General features: G+C 39.3%; 1 protein-coding gene across 1 annotated transcript in view; it reads right to left on the minus strand.

Moving 5' to 3' along the window:
• Positions 1-966: 966 nt before the first annotated feature.
• Positions 967-16,273, minus strand: part of acsf3 (acyl-CoA synthetase family member 3) — a 32,167-nt gene continuing 16,860 nt past the window's right edge. The window contains exons 8-10 of the mRNA XM_028015287.1: positions 6,293-6,427; positions 5,706-5,817; positions 967-2,382 (exon numbers count right to left, since the gene is read on the minus strand). Of these exons, the coding sequence (XP_027871088.1) occupies positions 2,268-2,382; positions 5,706-5,817; positions 6,293-6,427 (362 nt within the window). The 3' untranslated portion in view covers positions 967-2,267. The remainder of the gene's footprint in view (positions 2,383-5,705; positions 5,818-6,292; positions 6,428-16,273) is intronic.

The following is a 16,273-nucleotide window of genomic DNA, read 5'->3' on the forward strand; positions in this document are numbered from 1 at the left end:
GAGGAGACAAAAAGAAGAGGTGAAGGCAGTTCAAGGGTACAAGAGCAGTGCCCTTCGACTGTCTGATCCCCCCCTCCACTCCTCCTTGACATCGAAAAACCTCCTCAGCACAACCTTCACACACACATGAGATGTTTCTGCATACCCAGGCCTCCTTCCAGTGGCTCCAGCCGAGGACCTGAGTGTCTTGCTAGGTGGGGAACCTGAGGGGCATTGGAGCTGTCCTCTGACTCCTCATCCATCCTACCCTGCCAGCCCACAGATCGATAGCACTGCTCTCTTAATCAGGTCTCTGGTGGCTGTGGGCGAACGAGTGTGTGTATGTGTGTGTGGACAGGAGGCTGTATCAGCTGGGGGTTGCACTTCTATATCTTTCCATCTTCAGCTCCCTGCCCATTCATCATGACATGACTGTTTATCTCAACCTGATTTCTGTTCTACTTCGTCACCAACTTCACTTTGCATCACTTACTGAAAAATCCATGAATCTCTTCTTCCCATCCTTCCCCTCCTACCAACTTTCTCTCGTTATCGCTTCATTCTGGTATAAAGTTTTTTCTCCACTCTCTCCAGTTTCAGTCATTTCCTCACACACACCGTCTACTCTGGCAGCGTGCCACGGCTCATTCAGAAGGAGTCTGGCAGCCGAGGTGATCCGTGCGCCGCAACAATCTGCTGTGACTTGTGATGAAGACAGAAGAGGCGAAGTATTGGATAAATTGAGAAGAGAATGGATGAGAGGCGAGGAGAGCGAGCGGGGTGAGAGGGTTAGTCAGATGGAGTGTGGGGCATCCAGCTGTGGTGTTTTGCCTTGCTGCAGAAGCTGTTTTTGAGCTCTCATCACACCTGTGTAGCCAAATTTATACACACACACACACACACACCCCCGCACTCCCACACATTGAGGAAACCAGTGTAACAACATGCACAGGAGACAAACGTGTAAAAGAAGTTGGTAACTTTAGACACATTCCCAAAAATTTTTAATTACCACATCTGTTTTATGTACAGATATTCAAGTGAATCAATCTGTGTGTTTTTTTTTTTTTACAAAGACAAAGTAGTTTTCTCTAATTTAGAACAAGATTATCTGTTGTTAATTTATTCGTGTGTAGCACCGTATCATCTTGATTAAACCATGATGGCTTCAGGAGCAGCGAATCCTACAATTCGCTGCTGAATGACGGCAGTCGTGCCGTCATTCATTTCTTCTGAACTTTTTTCCTTTACATTAAATTAATCATTTGTTTTTTTAAAGAGATATTGCAAGTAAAGCCCATTGCAAAACTATTTTTTTCTACATAAAACTTAAATCCCAAAGGTTGATCCTATAAAGTTTCACGCTGCCATTTGTTATGAATCCAATGCAAAATGTCCTGTGTAAATACTAAAGATTTATAGTGGTTTATGTTATGGAATAAATCTATGATGGAAAGGTAATGTGTTAAAAATTAACAATGTAGCTTCTGCTTAAATTAAACCACTTAGAAAGGTTTTCATATTTCATGAACTTTTTCACATGTTGGCACATTATAACTACAAACTTCAATGTATTTTAATGGGGTCTAGATCCAGTAGAAGTGGAGGGAAAATCTAAAAAGTGAGGCCTGACATTAGTGAACAACCATCATCATGAAGACCAAGGAACACAGCAGGAGAAAGTTGTGAAATTTAAAGCAGAGTTAGGTTAGAAAACAATATCTAGATGTTCAAACATGTCTTCGCCTAAAATGTCAGAGTAAATGGAGAATGGCGCTCACTCACCATATTCCAATTAAATATGTTTGTGTTTCACGAAATGTGAAAAAGTTAAAGAATGAAACTGTTTGCTTAGGCTTTAGCAAAACGTCCATCCTTTTCAGAACCAGTTTAGAGAATTAGCAAACATTTCAAGTCAAGGAAGAGAATACACAAAGTATTTTTTAAAACCTTTTGTCACATACCACACATTTTTGGAAACAGATTTGAATACTTCTTCTTTCTTTCCAAATTGCAAACCAATTTTTAACACACTGCCCTCATCATGGAGCGACTTTATTCTGCTTCATCAAAGTCTTTTAAACACCAACTGTAATAGTTGGGAGAAACAAGACCAGATTTGTCTCTATGGCAGTTTTGGGAGTTGGTTTCCAGTGAATATTAACCATTGTTCTGTTTCCTTTCACTACATTATTGTGAAACGTCTGTCTGATCTGGAAGGAATATCCTGGAAGAGATGTGTACTTGAAGAAACAAGTTTCACTTTCACAAACATCAAAGACGTCCAGTCACGGAAAAAAGTGTCGCAGGAGGTCCTTCTTGTTGACTTTCCCCATCTGATTCCTCGGCATTTCCTCCACCAAGACCAGGCCTGTCGGGATGATGTAGGGCGCCATGTGCTGCCTGCAATAAACAAGACGCTTTACACACAGATGACTGTTTAGGGGGGAAAATGCAAAAAAGGATAAACAGTCATAAGGAGCACAAGGCTGACAAATATACCAACGTGAATGGGTGAGGGCTCACACTAATGCAACATCAAAACAACAACACAAAAATAAAAACAATTGCCAAAACAAAGGCTTGCCCCATGGCAGAGTAGTTGAGATAAGGAAAGAAACGTCCTTCATGTGCTCTGCAGCTCTCTGCCTTAATATCCCCAATTCCCTTCCAGACACAAACAATTCCTGTCATACAAAGCAACATAATCAAAACGAGATGAAAAAAACCTCAGCAAATAATAAAGAGAAAAACAGAAGGCTGTGATAATTAAAAGTGTTTTATTTTTCGGTTTTCACTGGTTGGCTGTTGTGTCGAGTCTTTAAGCCTGGAGCAGTTTTTATTATCTTCTAACCTAGTTTGTTTGTTTGCGTGTTATTGTGTGTGCTGCTGTTGTGTGAGTGAACATAATGAGTCATACGGCTGCCATCAGACACTCCTTTCAGCAGATGTCTCCGTCTGTCTGACTCAGGGAGGAGAGTCTGAGTAAATGTGCATGCATACATGTCTCTGTAACATGGCTTGCTCATGTCACCAATTTCTTCCGGGCAGCCGGGGTGTGTGAGTGTGTGTGCACGTCGCCATCAGAGCACAGTGGGTGTGATTCAGATTCAGAGTGACAGCTGAAGCCAGGGCACTGAAGAGTGAGCATCCATCTCCTTGTTTATGTCTCATTTTATCTGCCTCCGTTTCCTCCACACTCTCGACTCGGCAACGTGTTGGCACAGCGGCTCCGCTGGCAGGACCCCCGGCTGTGATCGCTGTGCCATGCGTATGTTTGCAGTTCAGCCCCAACGTGTCAACCTGGGTCACCGGCAGCGGTGCTAATCTACCAGACTGGAGCAGCGGGATCTAACATCTAGACTCCGTATGGAGCCGTCGGCCTGGACAAACCTGAGCTCATACAGAATGTAAACAGGGAATGTCACTAATGGGATTCCTGTAAATATGAGTGGTTAGAAAAATAACAAATTTTTTTTAAAGTGTTTTTTTTTTATTTGCCAGTATTGTGTTAATCAAAAAGGTCAGGTAACTAAATCGTTTACTATTGGCTGTAATTACAAATATAAGAATGATTTAAATTTTGAAAACAAAGAAACACAAATAAAGACTCTGCATTTGTGTTCAGAATTTTAAGGACAGAGATTAATTTGATACATTCTCTGTAACAGAACTTGAAACCAGACAAGGCAGGGAAGGACAGCATTTTTCAGAGCTATGTCCAAAAGACCCACCTGATCTTTGGAGGAGCTGTACAGCTCAGGTCATATGTCTAGGATTTAGTATTTGCTATATAACCTAACCCCGCAGTAACCTGTTTCCACTACTTTACTCCCCTCCTGTCTTCTGTCTTCTTGGTGTGCTCACTTATGTTCTCTAATAAAACCTCTGAGGCCTTCACACAACAGCTGTACTTCTATTAAGATAATAATTACACACAAATGGACTCAACTAAATAGGTGACTTCTGAAGACACTCTGTTTTCATAGATTTCATTTTGTAGCATCAGGGTGAAGCAGGTTTATTACAAATGAAGAACTTTTTTTTTTTAAATTCTTCTTTGCCAAACATTTTGGTAAATATGTAAAATTTACCCCCTACTTCAAAGTCATGGCTGGGCATACAACTTCTTCAAAGTGCTGCCGGTCTGGTGATGCACATGTGAGACTAAACTGTACACACTAATAACATTTAAACATTTTTTAAAATGTAGCACACCAATTATTGTTGATCACTTGGGACCAACAACTGGAAAACAGTTCAAACATTAAAAGGAACAATCCCAATGATATGTAAACGTCATCACAAAAAACATGTTTCTTCATTATTCCAGAATGGATAATTCTTATCATAATTTCACAATAAACTGATCATCCAGAAGTGAAGATGATAAAATTGATGGAAAAGATAAAAAAAATTACAGTGTTTGTGTGGAAGCTACAATCAGCTTCAGACAAAACAAACTCCACTGACATTCAGAAAAGGAGGATGAAATATTTGACATCCACAGCAATCTACTGTTTGCTTATCTTCCCCTTTTTTCTCTTCGTTCTCCTTATTAATCCGACTGCCGCTTCTTATTCTTGCACATATTTTTCAATTACTGAGAGAACTTCAGGGTCAGTGAGAGGGAAACCGAGAGCTGGACTTCTCTGTATTAGCGGCTTCTGTTTGGCTTCCATGAATAACAGCACAGTATCAAATAAAAACACACCTCTGTGATAGTGGGATATGGTGGTCTGTTGCTGTTGCAGGCTTAGGATGATGGATTGGTCAGAAGTTATTTAGGTCACAGGCTCCTCTGGTGGTGCGAGTCTGAGTCAAACTGTGGCCACAGTTTGAAAGAGAGCAGGTGGTAAACTTTCTAGACTTTGAGTACTAAAACAACTTCCACTTAACTTATTTTGTTCCTCCACTCCAGATATATTAACCTATAATTAGTAAATATTGAAATATGGAGCATGAAAATCTGAATCATGGCTGGAGCATTTTTTTGCTTGCCATATATTAAAATATATAGTAAAAAAATATCTCTAATGTAAAATGTACTGTCATACTGGTTTAATCCAGGTTTGAGCCTTGCAGCTTAATAACCAGAAACTAATTTGTTAGTTTGACTTTTTTAGTCAGTTTTTTCCAAACATAGCTCACCATTTTCATGTAAAAAAACCCTTCCATTTCTTTGGTTCTTTATTTTATTTTATTATTTTATTGTTTACAGGTTTTCGATAAAACAAGCCGCACATGTTGTTTCTCAGTTTTCTGTCATAAGTTAAGCACAAAAAAATCTAAATTTTTCAAATAAAACTCTGTTGTAGCTGTTATTGACTACAATACTATCGTAGTTGGTAGAGCTACAACAATAATGTGGCTATAGCCAAAGCGCTCCAAATCATTTTATTAAATTTAATTTGTGAAGATTTGTATAATGACTTTATTTTAAATAGGGTTATGTTTTCAACTCATTGATAATTTCTGTGTTTAATCGGTATTACTCAGATTGAAAAAGATCTTCTGATATTTGTGCATGAAGGCTTGTTTCATTTCCTGTGCCAAAAATAGACTCTTTTTTTCATTTGACAAAAAAGAGTAAATAACCCCGTTGCCTGAAAAGGTCATCATCTAAATGAATCATATATTTATAGTGATTCTTAAAGGCTGCATAGATGAAAAAAATCTGAAAAGCTAAGTAATAAATGATATGGAGCTCAGACTGAAGACATTACCTTGCCCAGGTCTTTAATTCTGGTAGAGTTAAACGCCGGCCTTTCTGCAGCTGCACCACGGCCGTGACCTTTTGACCCCACGTAGCATCTTTAGCGCCAATCACAGCCACATCTAAGTCACAAAAACAAACAGAAATACGTTAATGAAATAATTGCTGAATTAATTAATTTGTTTACAAAATCTAAAAATAAGAAGTTTGACAAATCAAATATAAACTGCATTGAAATTACATTTTCTTAAAGAAAAAAAAATGGAGATCTTAATAATCAAATAATTAAAACATATTTTGCTCGATAACTACTTTCATAAGTGCCATCAATATAACTTGTACTTTTAGGAACTGAGTAAAATCAGATAACACTATACTCAGCTGATATTAACCAGGTGATTAGAGAAGCTATCTGCTCAGGTAATGTGCAAAAGATGCTTACAAAGTGCAAACTGTTACTTTTAAACAGAGTTACTTTAATAAAGAGATAGATTGTAGGGCGACCTTTCAGCCAGCTGACCAACAGTGTGCATTGAGTAATTTAGTTTTAACAACAACAAAACAATTGCTTTCAATGAAAGTTTGCACAGTACTTACCAACGATGTCTGGATGAGCCAGCAGGTGTCGCTCCACTTCGAGGGCGCTGATCTTATAGCCACCACTCTTGATGATGTCGACGCTGCTGCGGCCCAAGATCCAGTAGACGCCATCTTTGTAGACTGTTGTGTCTCCTAAGACAGAAATGCAAAAGGACACGCTGTGGCACAATGAAAGTAACAAAAACGATTGCAGCCAATCATTTGCTCAGGGAAAGATTAGTGTAGAAGACAGGAAGATCGATTTAAAGAGATGTAATTTTGCTGTATATTTTTGGCACAGGGAAAAGATTCAGGTTCAAAATGAAATCTTTTTACTCAAAAATGGATTTCCATGCCATAGTAACACTTATATTCTGGTTGTGCTTAAAACAGGTCAACAGTGTTTACACTTTCAGCAGCTTCTGGCTTCATTAAACACAAGGAATTATTTGACTCAGGGAGAAATCTGAGTAAAAATATACTAAATGAAAAAAAAAACAGAGCAGTGCATGTGAATAACATAAATATAAGAAAGCCAGACATTTGTATCTTTAGGTAAGGAAGTGTGTGATTATGTGTGTGTGAGGCAGAGAAAGTCGGAGTGCAGCGAATGGATGAATCTTTAAGGTCCCCCGACATCCTCCAGATGCACACACACATAGGTGTCTGGGGGCCAGGTGTAGCAGAGTAAAGTATGTGGGATAAGGGACGCAGCTGGGTCTGGGAAAAACGAGAGGAGGAAGTGGGTCAGTATGGATGAGTGGAGAGTGAGAAAAGGAGAGAAAAATGGACAGAGGTGGTGATGAAAAAAAAGATGGAATGGGAAGATGTCCTTTTAGGTTATTACAGGTGCTACTTTCAGGACAGCTGGTACCAGGAGGATGGATGTGATCGAGACACGGCGGTGGAGATAAGCAGAGTGTCGGAGTTAAGAACCGGTCTGAGGAGTCACCATTCACCCGAAGCTGCAGCTGAACACTGGGTGGAGAACAAAAGAGTCCAAGTCCAAACACCGTTTCCTTCTGCTAAGCCTAAACCCATGTCTAGAGCGGAACAATGCTTTGTCATGGCAACATCAACGGCGATATCACAATCGGAAAGGTCTGCTTAGATGCAGTACTTGTTGCCACGGACTAAAATTTAGATTTTTGGTGACATACTGTATATATACTCATTTGAACAAACTTTTGCTTTAGTTCACACCCAGAGCTGATACCGGGCCAGGTTTTTCGATTCATAAAATGCATAGGTGTGGTTTGTGGTCTGTTAAAAAACTTGTTTTGTACTCTGACCAAAAAAACAAAACAAAAACAAACAACAACATAAAAAAAAATCAGATTTATTAAAACTTTGGTCTTTGCCTGAAATGGAGGAGTTCAAATGTCTTGAGAGGTGATGGAAGAAAACCAGTATGGTCTTTTGTGATATGAATTTATTGGTTAATCAAAGTTCATGAACTATGACCATAAGTTATGGATCATGGACAAAAGAACAAGTGTACAAAGATTTCCATCTAGAGTATCACAGCTTTGCTTAGATAATAAACATCTTCATCATTCAGAGGGAGCTCAGTGTGGCGCCAAAGCTTCCTCACATCAAGGAAAATCAGAGAATGTGCTTTAAACAAGGAAAGGTTTTTGAAAGTTTGCCAGACATTGGATGATACTCCTGGGAACACCTAGAACTCACTAGAACAACAACATATGCACATTTTATATAACTTGAGGTCCCTTTAAAGAGGCTGAAATGTGTTGCTGGAGTCCTGGTTTCCCTTCTAAACAGTCACCTCAATGTCTCCAATAAGAAGATATTAAGATGGATGGATCCATGAATACAACCCAAAATAGCTTTTTTCCTCTACTTGCCTTGCATTCTAATGTAGTTTTTAGGATCAAATTGTGGGGAAGCAGTCTTACAGAAAGTCTAATTACTTCTTATAGTGATATAATAAGCCAGATAAGGATGTGCTTGATGTTCCTTTTGTTTTTGCTATGAATTTCATAAAAAGCCTCAAAGCAGAATGATCTCTACATCTTAATTTTCATTAGAAGCAAACAAGATGTAATATGGTAATTTTCTTTCTATAGCTGTGCTTTTTGAAAGGTTTAAATACATTTGAAATATGAAAGCAACCTATTTCTTCCATAATCAACTTATCATACAATACCATTCTTTTGTTTTCCCTAGCCTGATAGGAATCAAGTATTTTTTTTCAATGGAGTATACAAGTTCTTGGCAGCCTAACATTGAAATATTGAGCCAATAAGGGAATGAAACATGTAGGAATAATATAGCATTTTATCTGCACACTCTGTTTGGTGTCATTGCAGGTTTATCCTATTAGTATTTAGTTTACATCTCTCTATCCGTCTTGCTGTATATAGCAGCGTGTTTTCAGTTTCTCACGCTCCAGCGTCTGACCCTCCCTCTCTCTCTCTCACGCGCAGACATTTATTTTCTTCCTTTAATCTCATTCTTACCCTTCATTTTTACCTTTCTACATCTCAAACGTCCCTCACACTTCTGTCTTCCTATCTCCTCTTCCTCCCCTCTTGCTGCTCCACCTCAGCATCAATACAGGGCCCATCTGTTCCCATACATCATGCACTTCATTTCAGTTTATTAGCTGGGATAAATCATAAATATTTCATTATACATCACAGGCGGCTGTCGCTAGCACACCGACAATTTATCACCACTGCCCTCTCTGCCGGCTTGCCACGGCGGCTATAAGCTTTCCAGTCTATTAAACAAGATTGATACAGTGTGTAAATTTAGATATTGGGAATTTCTTCACAGACCACTGCCTCGCACCGATAGGCTGGGGAAAGAGAGGGAGGATGGGAGAAGAAGGGAGGAGCCGGCTGGGTGTTAACACCACAATCAGGGTAGTTACAGTCGCTCCTTCCTTTGGATGAGGGATAAAAGAAAAAGAAAAGCACAAGAATCATTTGATTCATTGTGCTGAGCTATGTAGCTCTTATTTTATGCAAACAGATATAGGAAAATGATCAATACATATGTACAATGATAAACCGTTTGTGTAAAAGAGAAAACATGAATAAAAAAGATATACATACATTTGCTTTAAAGGAAAGAGAAGGGATTTCTGAAGTAATTCTGGACAAAATGGGTGAGCGAAAGACCTGAAGACAACAGAACTGCAATGAGTTTGAAGTACTAATACAAGACTCTTTGACCTTGTCTCTGTGAGTAGAGGGAAGGAGCAAAAGATGTTTGGAGAAACATACAAGTGGGAAAAGCGATTGGAGAACACAGACTGATAAAAGAGAAAAAGAAGAATGGGGAAGAGATTTTTGGGAACTGTGTTACTGGGACGTACACACACATGACATACTCTCTCTCACACACACAAACACACACACACAATCACCACTTCAGGCATCAGAGAGTCTGCCATTATGTGTTATGGCGTCTGAGGCAGATATGGCCGAATGGCTTTCTTAATTAAAACGATAAGAAGCCTAATTGCACTGGGCTTTCATCTCATTCAGAGGCATTAAAGAAAGCGAAGGCGCGTAGTGTGGATAAAATAAAGAAATAAAAACAGATCAAGAATTTAACAGAGGACGGAGGGCACGGAAAACTTTGTGTCGTCTTTCATAGAGCAGAGAAATTCAGCCGCCTCTGTGAAACACGTGTTCAGTTTGGGTTTGACCAAAACGACAACAAATCTCTGTCGAATTATTTCAAGTCATGATTTTTGTTTATTGCAAGAAAAGAGTAACTCACATTTCTAAAAGAAAAAAAATCCTTTATTAACAGCTGGGGAGTTTTTAACAACAACACATGACCTTCATACTGTTGAATTTTATGAAAAATCTAAATTGAGTGCGCGCCTAACATTCTCGAAAAATAATCCAAACAAAAAAGAATGAATAAAAGTTAGAATAACTTAGAATAACAATCTGATTTGTTTTTCCAAGGACACAGATTTAGACAGGTGTGAATAAAAATTCTTAGATTTAAAAACATCATATAAATTTTAATAGTAAATTAAATCTGTCTTCAGAATTTGTAAGTCTAAACACTTCTCTTATTGTTTTGGTAAAATCTTTCTGTGATTTATAATTGATTGAAGACAGCTTTTGTCTGATTATCTCTTTTATATTTGAGTGATTTATTTAATTTACAGATTTCTTTCTCACAATTTCTCACATTGTTATAATCTGCATCTAATGTTTTAATATAACATGTTTTGTATATTACATTTATGAGAGGTAATTCTTTCATTTTCCAATGAAAACTAATTCTAGTTATTTTAACAACCCTCCATGCTAATTGGCAGCCTGGTAAGGGTTTGTAAACAGCGTAAAAAAAGCAAAACGTTATTCCAGTCGGCAAAAATCTCCCACTGAAAAATGTTGAAAAATAAAGTTTCATAAGAGCTTAACTTGTGTAAAAAGTTTTTGTTGCCTCTAAAACTGAAAACAAAGATTTAACAAGACTCATAAGGAAAAAAATTTGATAACTTCAAACCTTTGCAAACAAATAAAAAAAAAAAAACATTTGAACTGGAGTGGGAAATGGCATTTTGTGGATGCTTACACCTAACTCATTTAAAATGACACACAAACACAGAAACAGCCTAGACAACTTGAGTTTCTTTGTCAAAAAGAGTCTGGAAGTAAAGGGCAGAGGGTGACATCTGACAAAGGCCAACATAACAAAAACATTTCAGCCTGCTGGCGTTATTCTGCTGCAGGTGTCCACACAGGAGAGACACAACTAAACATTCACAAAACACTTGTGGAGCTGTCAGGACACTGGCCACCGAAGAGCTTCAGATCAGCTTTTTAAAAAATAAATACACAGAAACAAGTGTTTCTGAGTCAGACTGCTCTGCTTGCAGCCTCTATTTATCTAGTCCATTGTTTGTGTGCACACCTCAGTTACCTTTCTGTACATTAAAACATGTCGACGGTCACAATGAATCTCATTTCTCACTGAAAAAAAGATTTAAAATAGAGAAATTAGAGGAATTCGTCAGTGTTTTATGTTGTAAGAGCACTTCACTTTTTCTAGATTTAGTTTCTTAGAGCTTTAGTCCAACTCGTATTAAAATTCTAATCACATATGACAATGTGGAACATCTTTTTTGATAGTAATCCAAAGTCATTAAAGACAGAAAAACAAAGAAATAAAAAATCACATTTACGTTACTATTCAGGCTGTAATCTGTCCTAAAGCTGCATTATAGTACACAGTATCTAATTTGATATACTGTGCGTTACCTCTGAATGCATGGCATTAAAGCATCAACACAAGATTACAACAGTATTAGCTGCAAGCTTGTGACCTGCAAGAGAAAATAAGGCATCTTTGTATGGACAGACATGTTGAGTCTGAGTCCTGCAGCATCTAGAGATATAAGTGAGTAAGCAAAAGCTGGGCCCTCTCTGTCGTTTTAGGAACAGCGGACTTATCTGAGCAAAGATGTTAGAGGTCTAAATGTGAGCCATGCTTCTTCTCAGATCATAAACACTTTGCATATATGAATATTAATGTTCCACATTAAAGCCTGATGCCGAGATGGAGAAGTTAATGAGGATAAATAACAGACAGCCAGGCAGTGAAATCTCAGCACTGACATTATTCATCATCCTTAACTTTTGTCACAGCTCCTTTTTTAGTAATTAATATCATACAAGAAGGCACTTTGCACTCGGATGAGTGATCTAATTTGTTTAATATAATGAAATTAAAGGAGCTCGAATTGCTTTATGTTAATGTTTCTGATTATACCCATTGCCGGGGTTGCCTTCCCAGCAGCAGATAACAGACTTAACTTGAGGATGGATGCATGTCTCAGAACTGCGTGTTCATCAAGGAAACTATTTAACTGTAGTTTGCATGCAGCTACTCCGGACTTAATCACACAAACCTGATCTCAGTCGGGAGATGGAGAAAGAAGGAGACTGTTATGATGCCAGAGCTCTGAGATGACAATCTGTAAACTTTCTTTTTTAATCAAGACACTTTTCAGTCTCTTCGCTTGAGACCCGATGAATAACTGTGAGAGGAGATTAAAAACAGGAGAGAATGAAGGCTCAGTAAAAGTCGCTTCTACAGTTCGCAACAATAGCCGGTGCAGCTGGCTGCCTGCAGACGCAGCTCCCGTCGTGTGTGTTTGTGTATATTTGCTGTAACCGATTAAGGATCCGTGCTTGAAGAAACCATGGATCATCAGTTGGGCTTTCTACAATGGCTGGATGTGGTTCTGTCGATGTTCTCCGCGTTCTTCTGCTACTTTTTATACTCTTGGTTGCGGAAAACCTCGCCGAGCAGAGTAGCGGCATTGTTTGCTCGTGTGAACGGCTGATTGCGCTGTGTGGGCCTCTGCTGCTGCCCGGAGACGGGCCTGTGTTCCCAGAGGAGTTACGGAGGAGACGACGGGGCTGCGGGTCTGGAGTTAAACGGAGGTAGAAGAGGAGACGACGCATTTAAGGCCAGCGGTACCGGCGATTATTGTGGGGAACATGAGGTCTTGGGAAATAGGACAGACGAACTCACGGAGCTGGTTAGGACCCAGAAGGAGTACAGTATCTCTGCTTCACGGAAACCTGGCTGCACTCGCTTATTCCGAAATACAGCATGGAGGTCCCTGGATTTTCCTTGGTGCGCGGGGACAGGGACTATTCCAAGAGTCGGAAGAAGAGGGGCGGCGGGATTGCACTTTGTGTGAGTGAGAGGTGGTGTAATCCCGGTCATGTTAACGTGAAGGAACAGATTTGTAGCCCGGACATTGAACTTCTGGCTGTGGGAATGCGGCCGTGTTATTTACCGAGGGAGTTTACATCCGCCATTTTGATCGCTGTTTACACCCCCCATCAGCTGATGCAGCGGTGGCCTGTGACATCATCAGCTCTGCCACAGCCAAACTCCAGACTCAACACCCGGACGTTGTTATTGTGTCTTGTCTCTTGTCTTGTCTTGTCTCTATGCTGTAACTGCGAAGTAATTTCCCTGCTGGGATGAATAAAGTACTTCTATTCTATTCTATTCTATTCTAATCAATGAAGTTCAGAGGCTGACGTGGGGTGATGTTTAACTAGATGTACCTGCAAGTGGTTTTAATAAAACATGGATCCCCATGTGTTGACATCGTTGCAGTAAACGTTATAGGAAGAGCTGGCTTGAACAATGCTGCCAGTGATGGTGGTGGGGGGTGCTGGATGTTGAATAAATCCCCACTGGGAGCTCAAACATTAGAGGACACAGTGCAACTCAAGGTGAAATATGACATCTTTGGGAAGAATGACGGCAAGGAAAAGGGGAGAGTGAAATGAGAAAATGAGTACAAGAGCTCAAGAGGAAATTGTGGATAAAAAAGAGGTAAGGTCACGTAGCTAGTTTGCCAGTATTTTAGATATTTCAAACAAAAAAATAATCAATAATTACTGTCATTGACTGATATGAAAGACTTAAGTTTTTCAAACATATTGCCAGACTTAGGCACAGACCTCTGTCTTTTTGCAAAGAGTGAACCTTGAAAATCTGTGATCTTTTACACTTTTCAAAACATCAACGTCTCTAAAATATGAACCTCTGCATCAACATTCAGCATGCCCATAACATTAGTCAGGTAGATAAACCTAAATATATTCTAATTCTAGCTCTTACATGATCCAGATGGCTCAGATTAATAGGTTCTGTTGGAATAAGCAATTAGAAGTGTGAAACTGAGGTAAAGTGACAAAGATTAACCCTCTTGTTAACATTTCTGCCCTTGAGCCCGAGTCTCTCTTAGTTAATTAAATGAGACCTCAGACAAGGCCTGGCTAATAGTCAACCCCCAAAGCTCAACTTCCTCCTCACTCCCTTCCTCAAACAGTCATCTTAATTTATCACTGAAACACAAAACTTTCTACCTGCTACTCTTGATTAGTTCGCTCCAGCTAAAGCCAAACTTAAAGCATCTCTTTAATTTTGTTTCCCCAGTCACTTCTGCTGTTGCCAACCACATAACAAAAGCTTTCCCCATTTCTAATCGACTGATTTTAAGCTGTGGTCAGTGGACAGACTCCAGAGTGGAGCACAAAAGGAGAGTTAAAAAAAATGAGGGGGAGATCGATAGACTCAAAGATGTTTGTGAAGATGAGTGGAAGGAGAGCAGCCAGGTGACAGCTTCCCTATAGAGCTGCCAATCATGCACGCAGCACCTGCTGACTCTAAAGAAGACACCTCTGACCAGCTGAGAACGTATTGATCTGAAGTCCCACGTTCCGACCGCACTGTTCCTCTGCCGTCTTGTTTACCCCGGCTTTTTATTCACCTTGTCAGCCGTATGCTCTTGTCAGACTTTATCTTTTACTTTGTGCCAGCCGCACAGTGCCGACATCCTCGTCAATGAAAGAGTTCAAGCCGTTTTTGCTCTTCCAGCTCAGAGAAACTCAGTTTTAAGTTGCAGTCCTAGTGAGTATAACAGAACTGGACAGTTAGAGTTAATTTTAACATATTTTAAAGAAATGGTTTAACACCAACCAGCTTTCCCAACACTGATATAACATTTCAAATCATAGCAATGTTTAATGTTTCCCATGCGCAAGTGGGATATATTATAATTGTTGTTTTAAAGGCCATTAGTTTGTTAATTATATTGTTTTGTGTTCACAGTGATACTTGTAGTGTAGTGGTGCATCAATACATCAAACTCTCATGAGACAAATATAATTTCTGGTCTGATGACATGACAAAATCATGTCACAAAAAATATGTAATGGTAGCGAGGGCTTCTTCATAGTTTCATTCATCATGGTGACGATACCTGGATAGGACTTTGTGAAATAGCCTTCAAATAGACAACAAATATTATATTTCACTATAAGAAGTCATTACCACCCTAATTTTAAATTAAAACCATACAAATCAGCACTCATCCATTCACAGATCACTATGGAGGATGTTGAAAAAGTTAGACATCCTCTCTAACTTTACAAATATGAGGGTAATAAAAGATCAAGTGAATTCTCAAGTTCATGCTGCAGTCTCTAAGTGTCAAGTTTGAAAGGAGGTGTAAGAAAGAGGTGTAAGGGTAAAAGGTATGAGGTAGTGAGGGGTGACAAGAAGCTAAGAAAGACAGTTCAGATTGTCTGAAATGTTTCTCTCTGCCAATATATAAACACGAAGAAGGTAACCCAGACAAACTTACTGGAAAGTGGGAAAATATAATTTAACAAACTGCTGACTCAGAAAAAATCCTAAAAAGGTACAATGAATATGAATATTTTTGCAAGGCACCATTGATTTCCAAGCATTTGATTTTCTTTTAACAGTAATCTGAATTCAAAGCTAAAAAAAATGCATAACATATATATATTTTTTACAACTGTACACATTTCTCTGTGTAATAGACGTGTTGATATGTTCCCATCAGTAAAACAGCCACTGCAGCTGTAGATTATTAAATGTGACTCTACATAAAGTGATCTTCGTTTTACTTCACACAGCTATGAAGCCAAAAGCTGTTTTGCCCGAGACACGCTGAAGATGTCTGTGGCGTCTTCACATCTGAATCCTTGCATCACTTTTGGATGCTAATCATAAAATGGATCTCAGTTACTCGCTTTTAAACATTGAAATTAAGTGAAAGGATGTGAGATTTGTGAGCGCTTTAACTCACAAATCAAAGCATAAAAGGCAAAAAAAACATTCTCCTTGAACCTTGAATATTTAAGCATTCCTCCTACTTTATAAAACCATGCGTGTGTGCATGATGTGACTGTATGAGCTGGGTGGCTAAGGAAGATGTCAGATACCTTCCTACAGAGCGGTCCACACAGTGTCTGTGGCTGTGTGGCTTGAGGGACCGGTCTGTGGGGAGCTGATTGCAGTGGTTCTCATTATGTGGCCGCTGGCTGTAATGGAGTGTGACAGCAACGTGCTGTGCTCTGGATCTCTGTCCTTCCAGCCTGCAAAGCCAATTAAACACACTTTGCCCTTCTCTCCCGACTGCCTGGCCCTGCTCTGCTCTCAATC

Source organism: Xiphophorus couchianus, chromosome 4, assembly GCF_001444195.1.
Source record: "Xiphophorus couchianus chromosome 4, X_couchianus-1.0, whole genome shotgun sequence".
Taxonomy (NCBI): domain Eukaryota; kingdom Metazoa; phylum Chordata; class Actinopteri; order Cyprinodontiformes; family Poeciliidae; genus Xiphophorus; species Xiphophorus couchianus.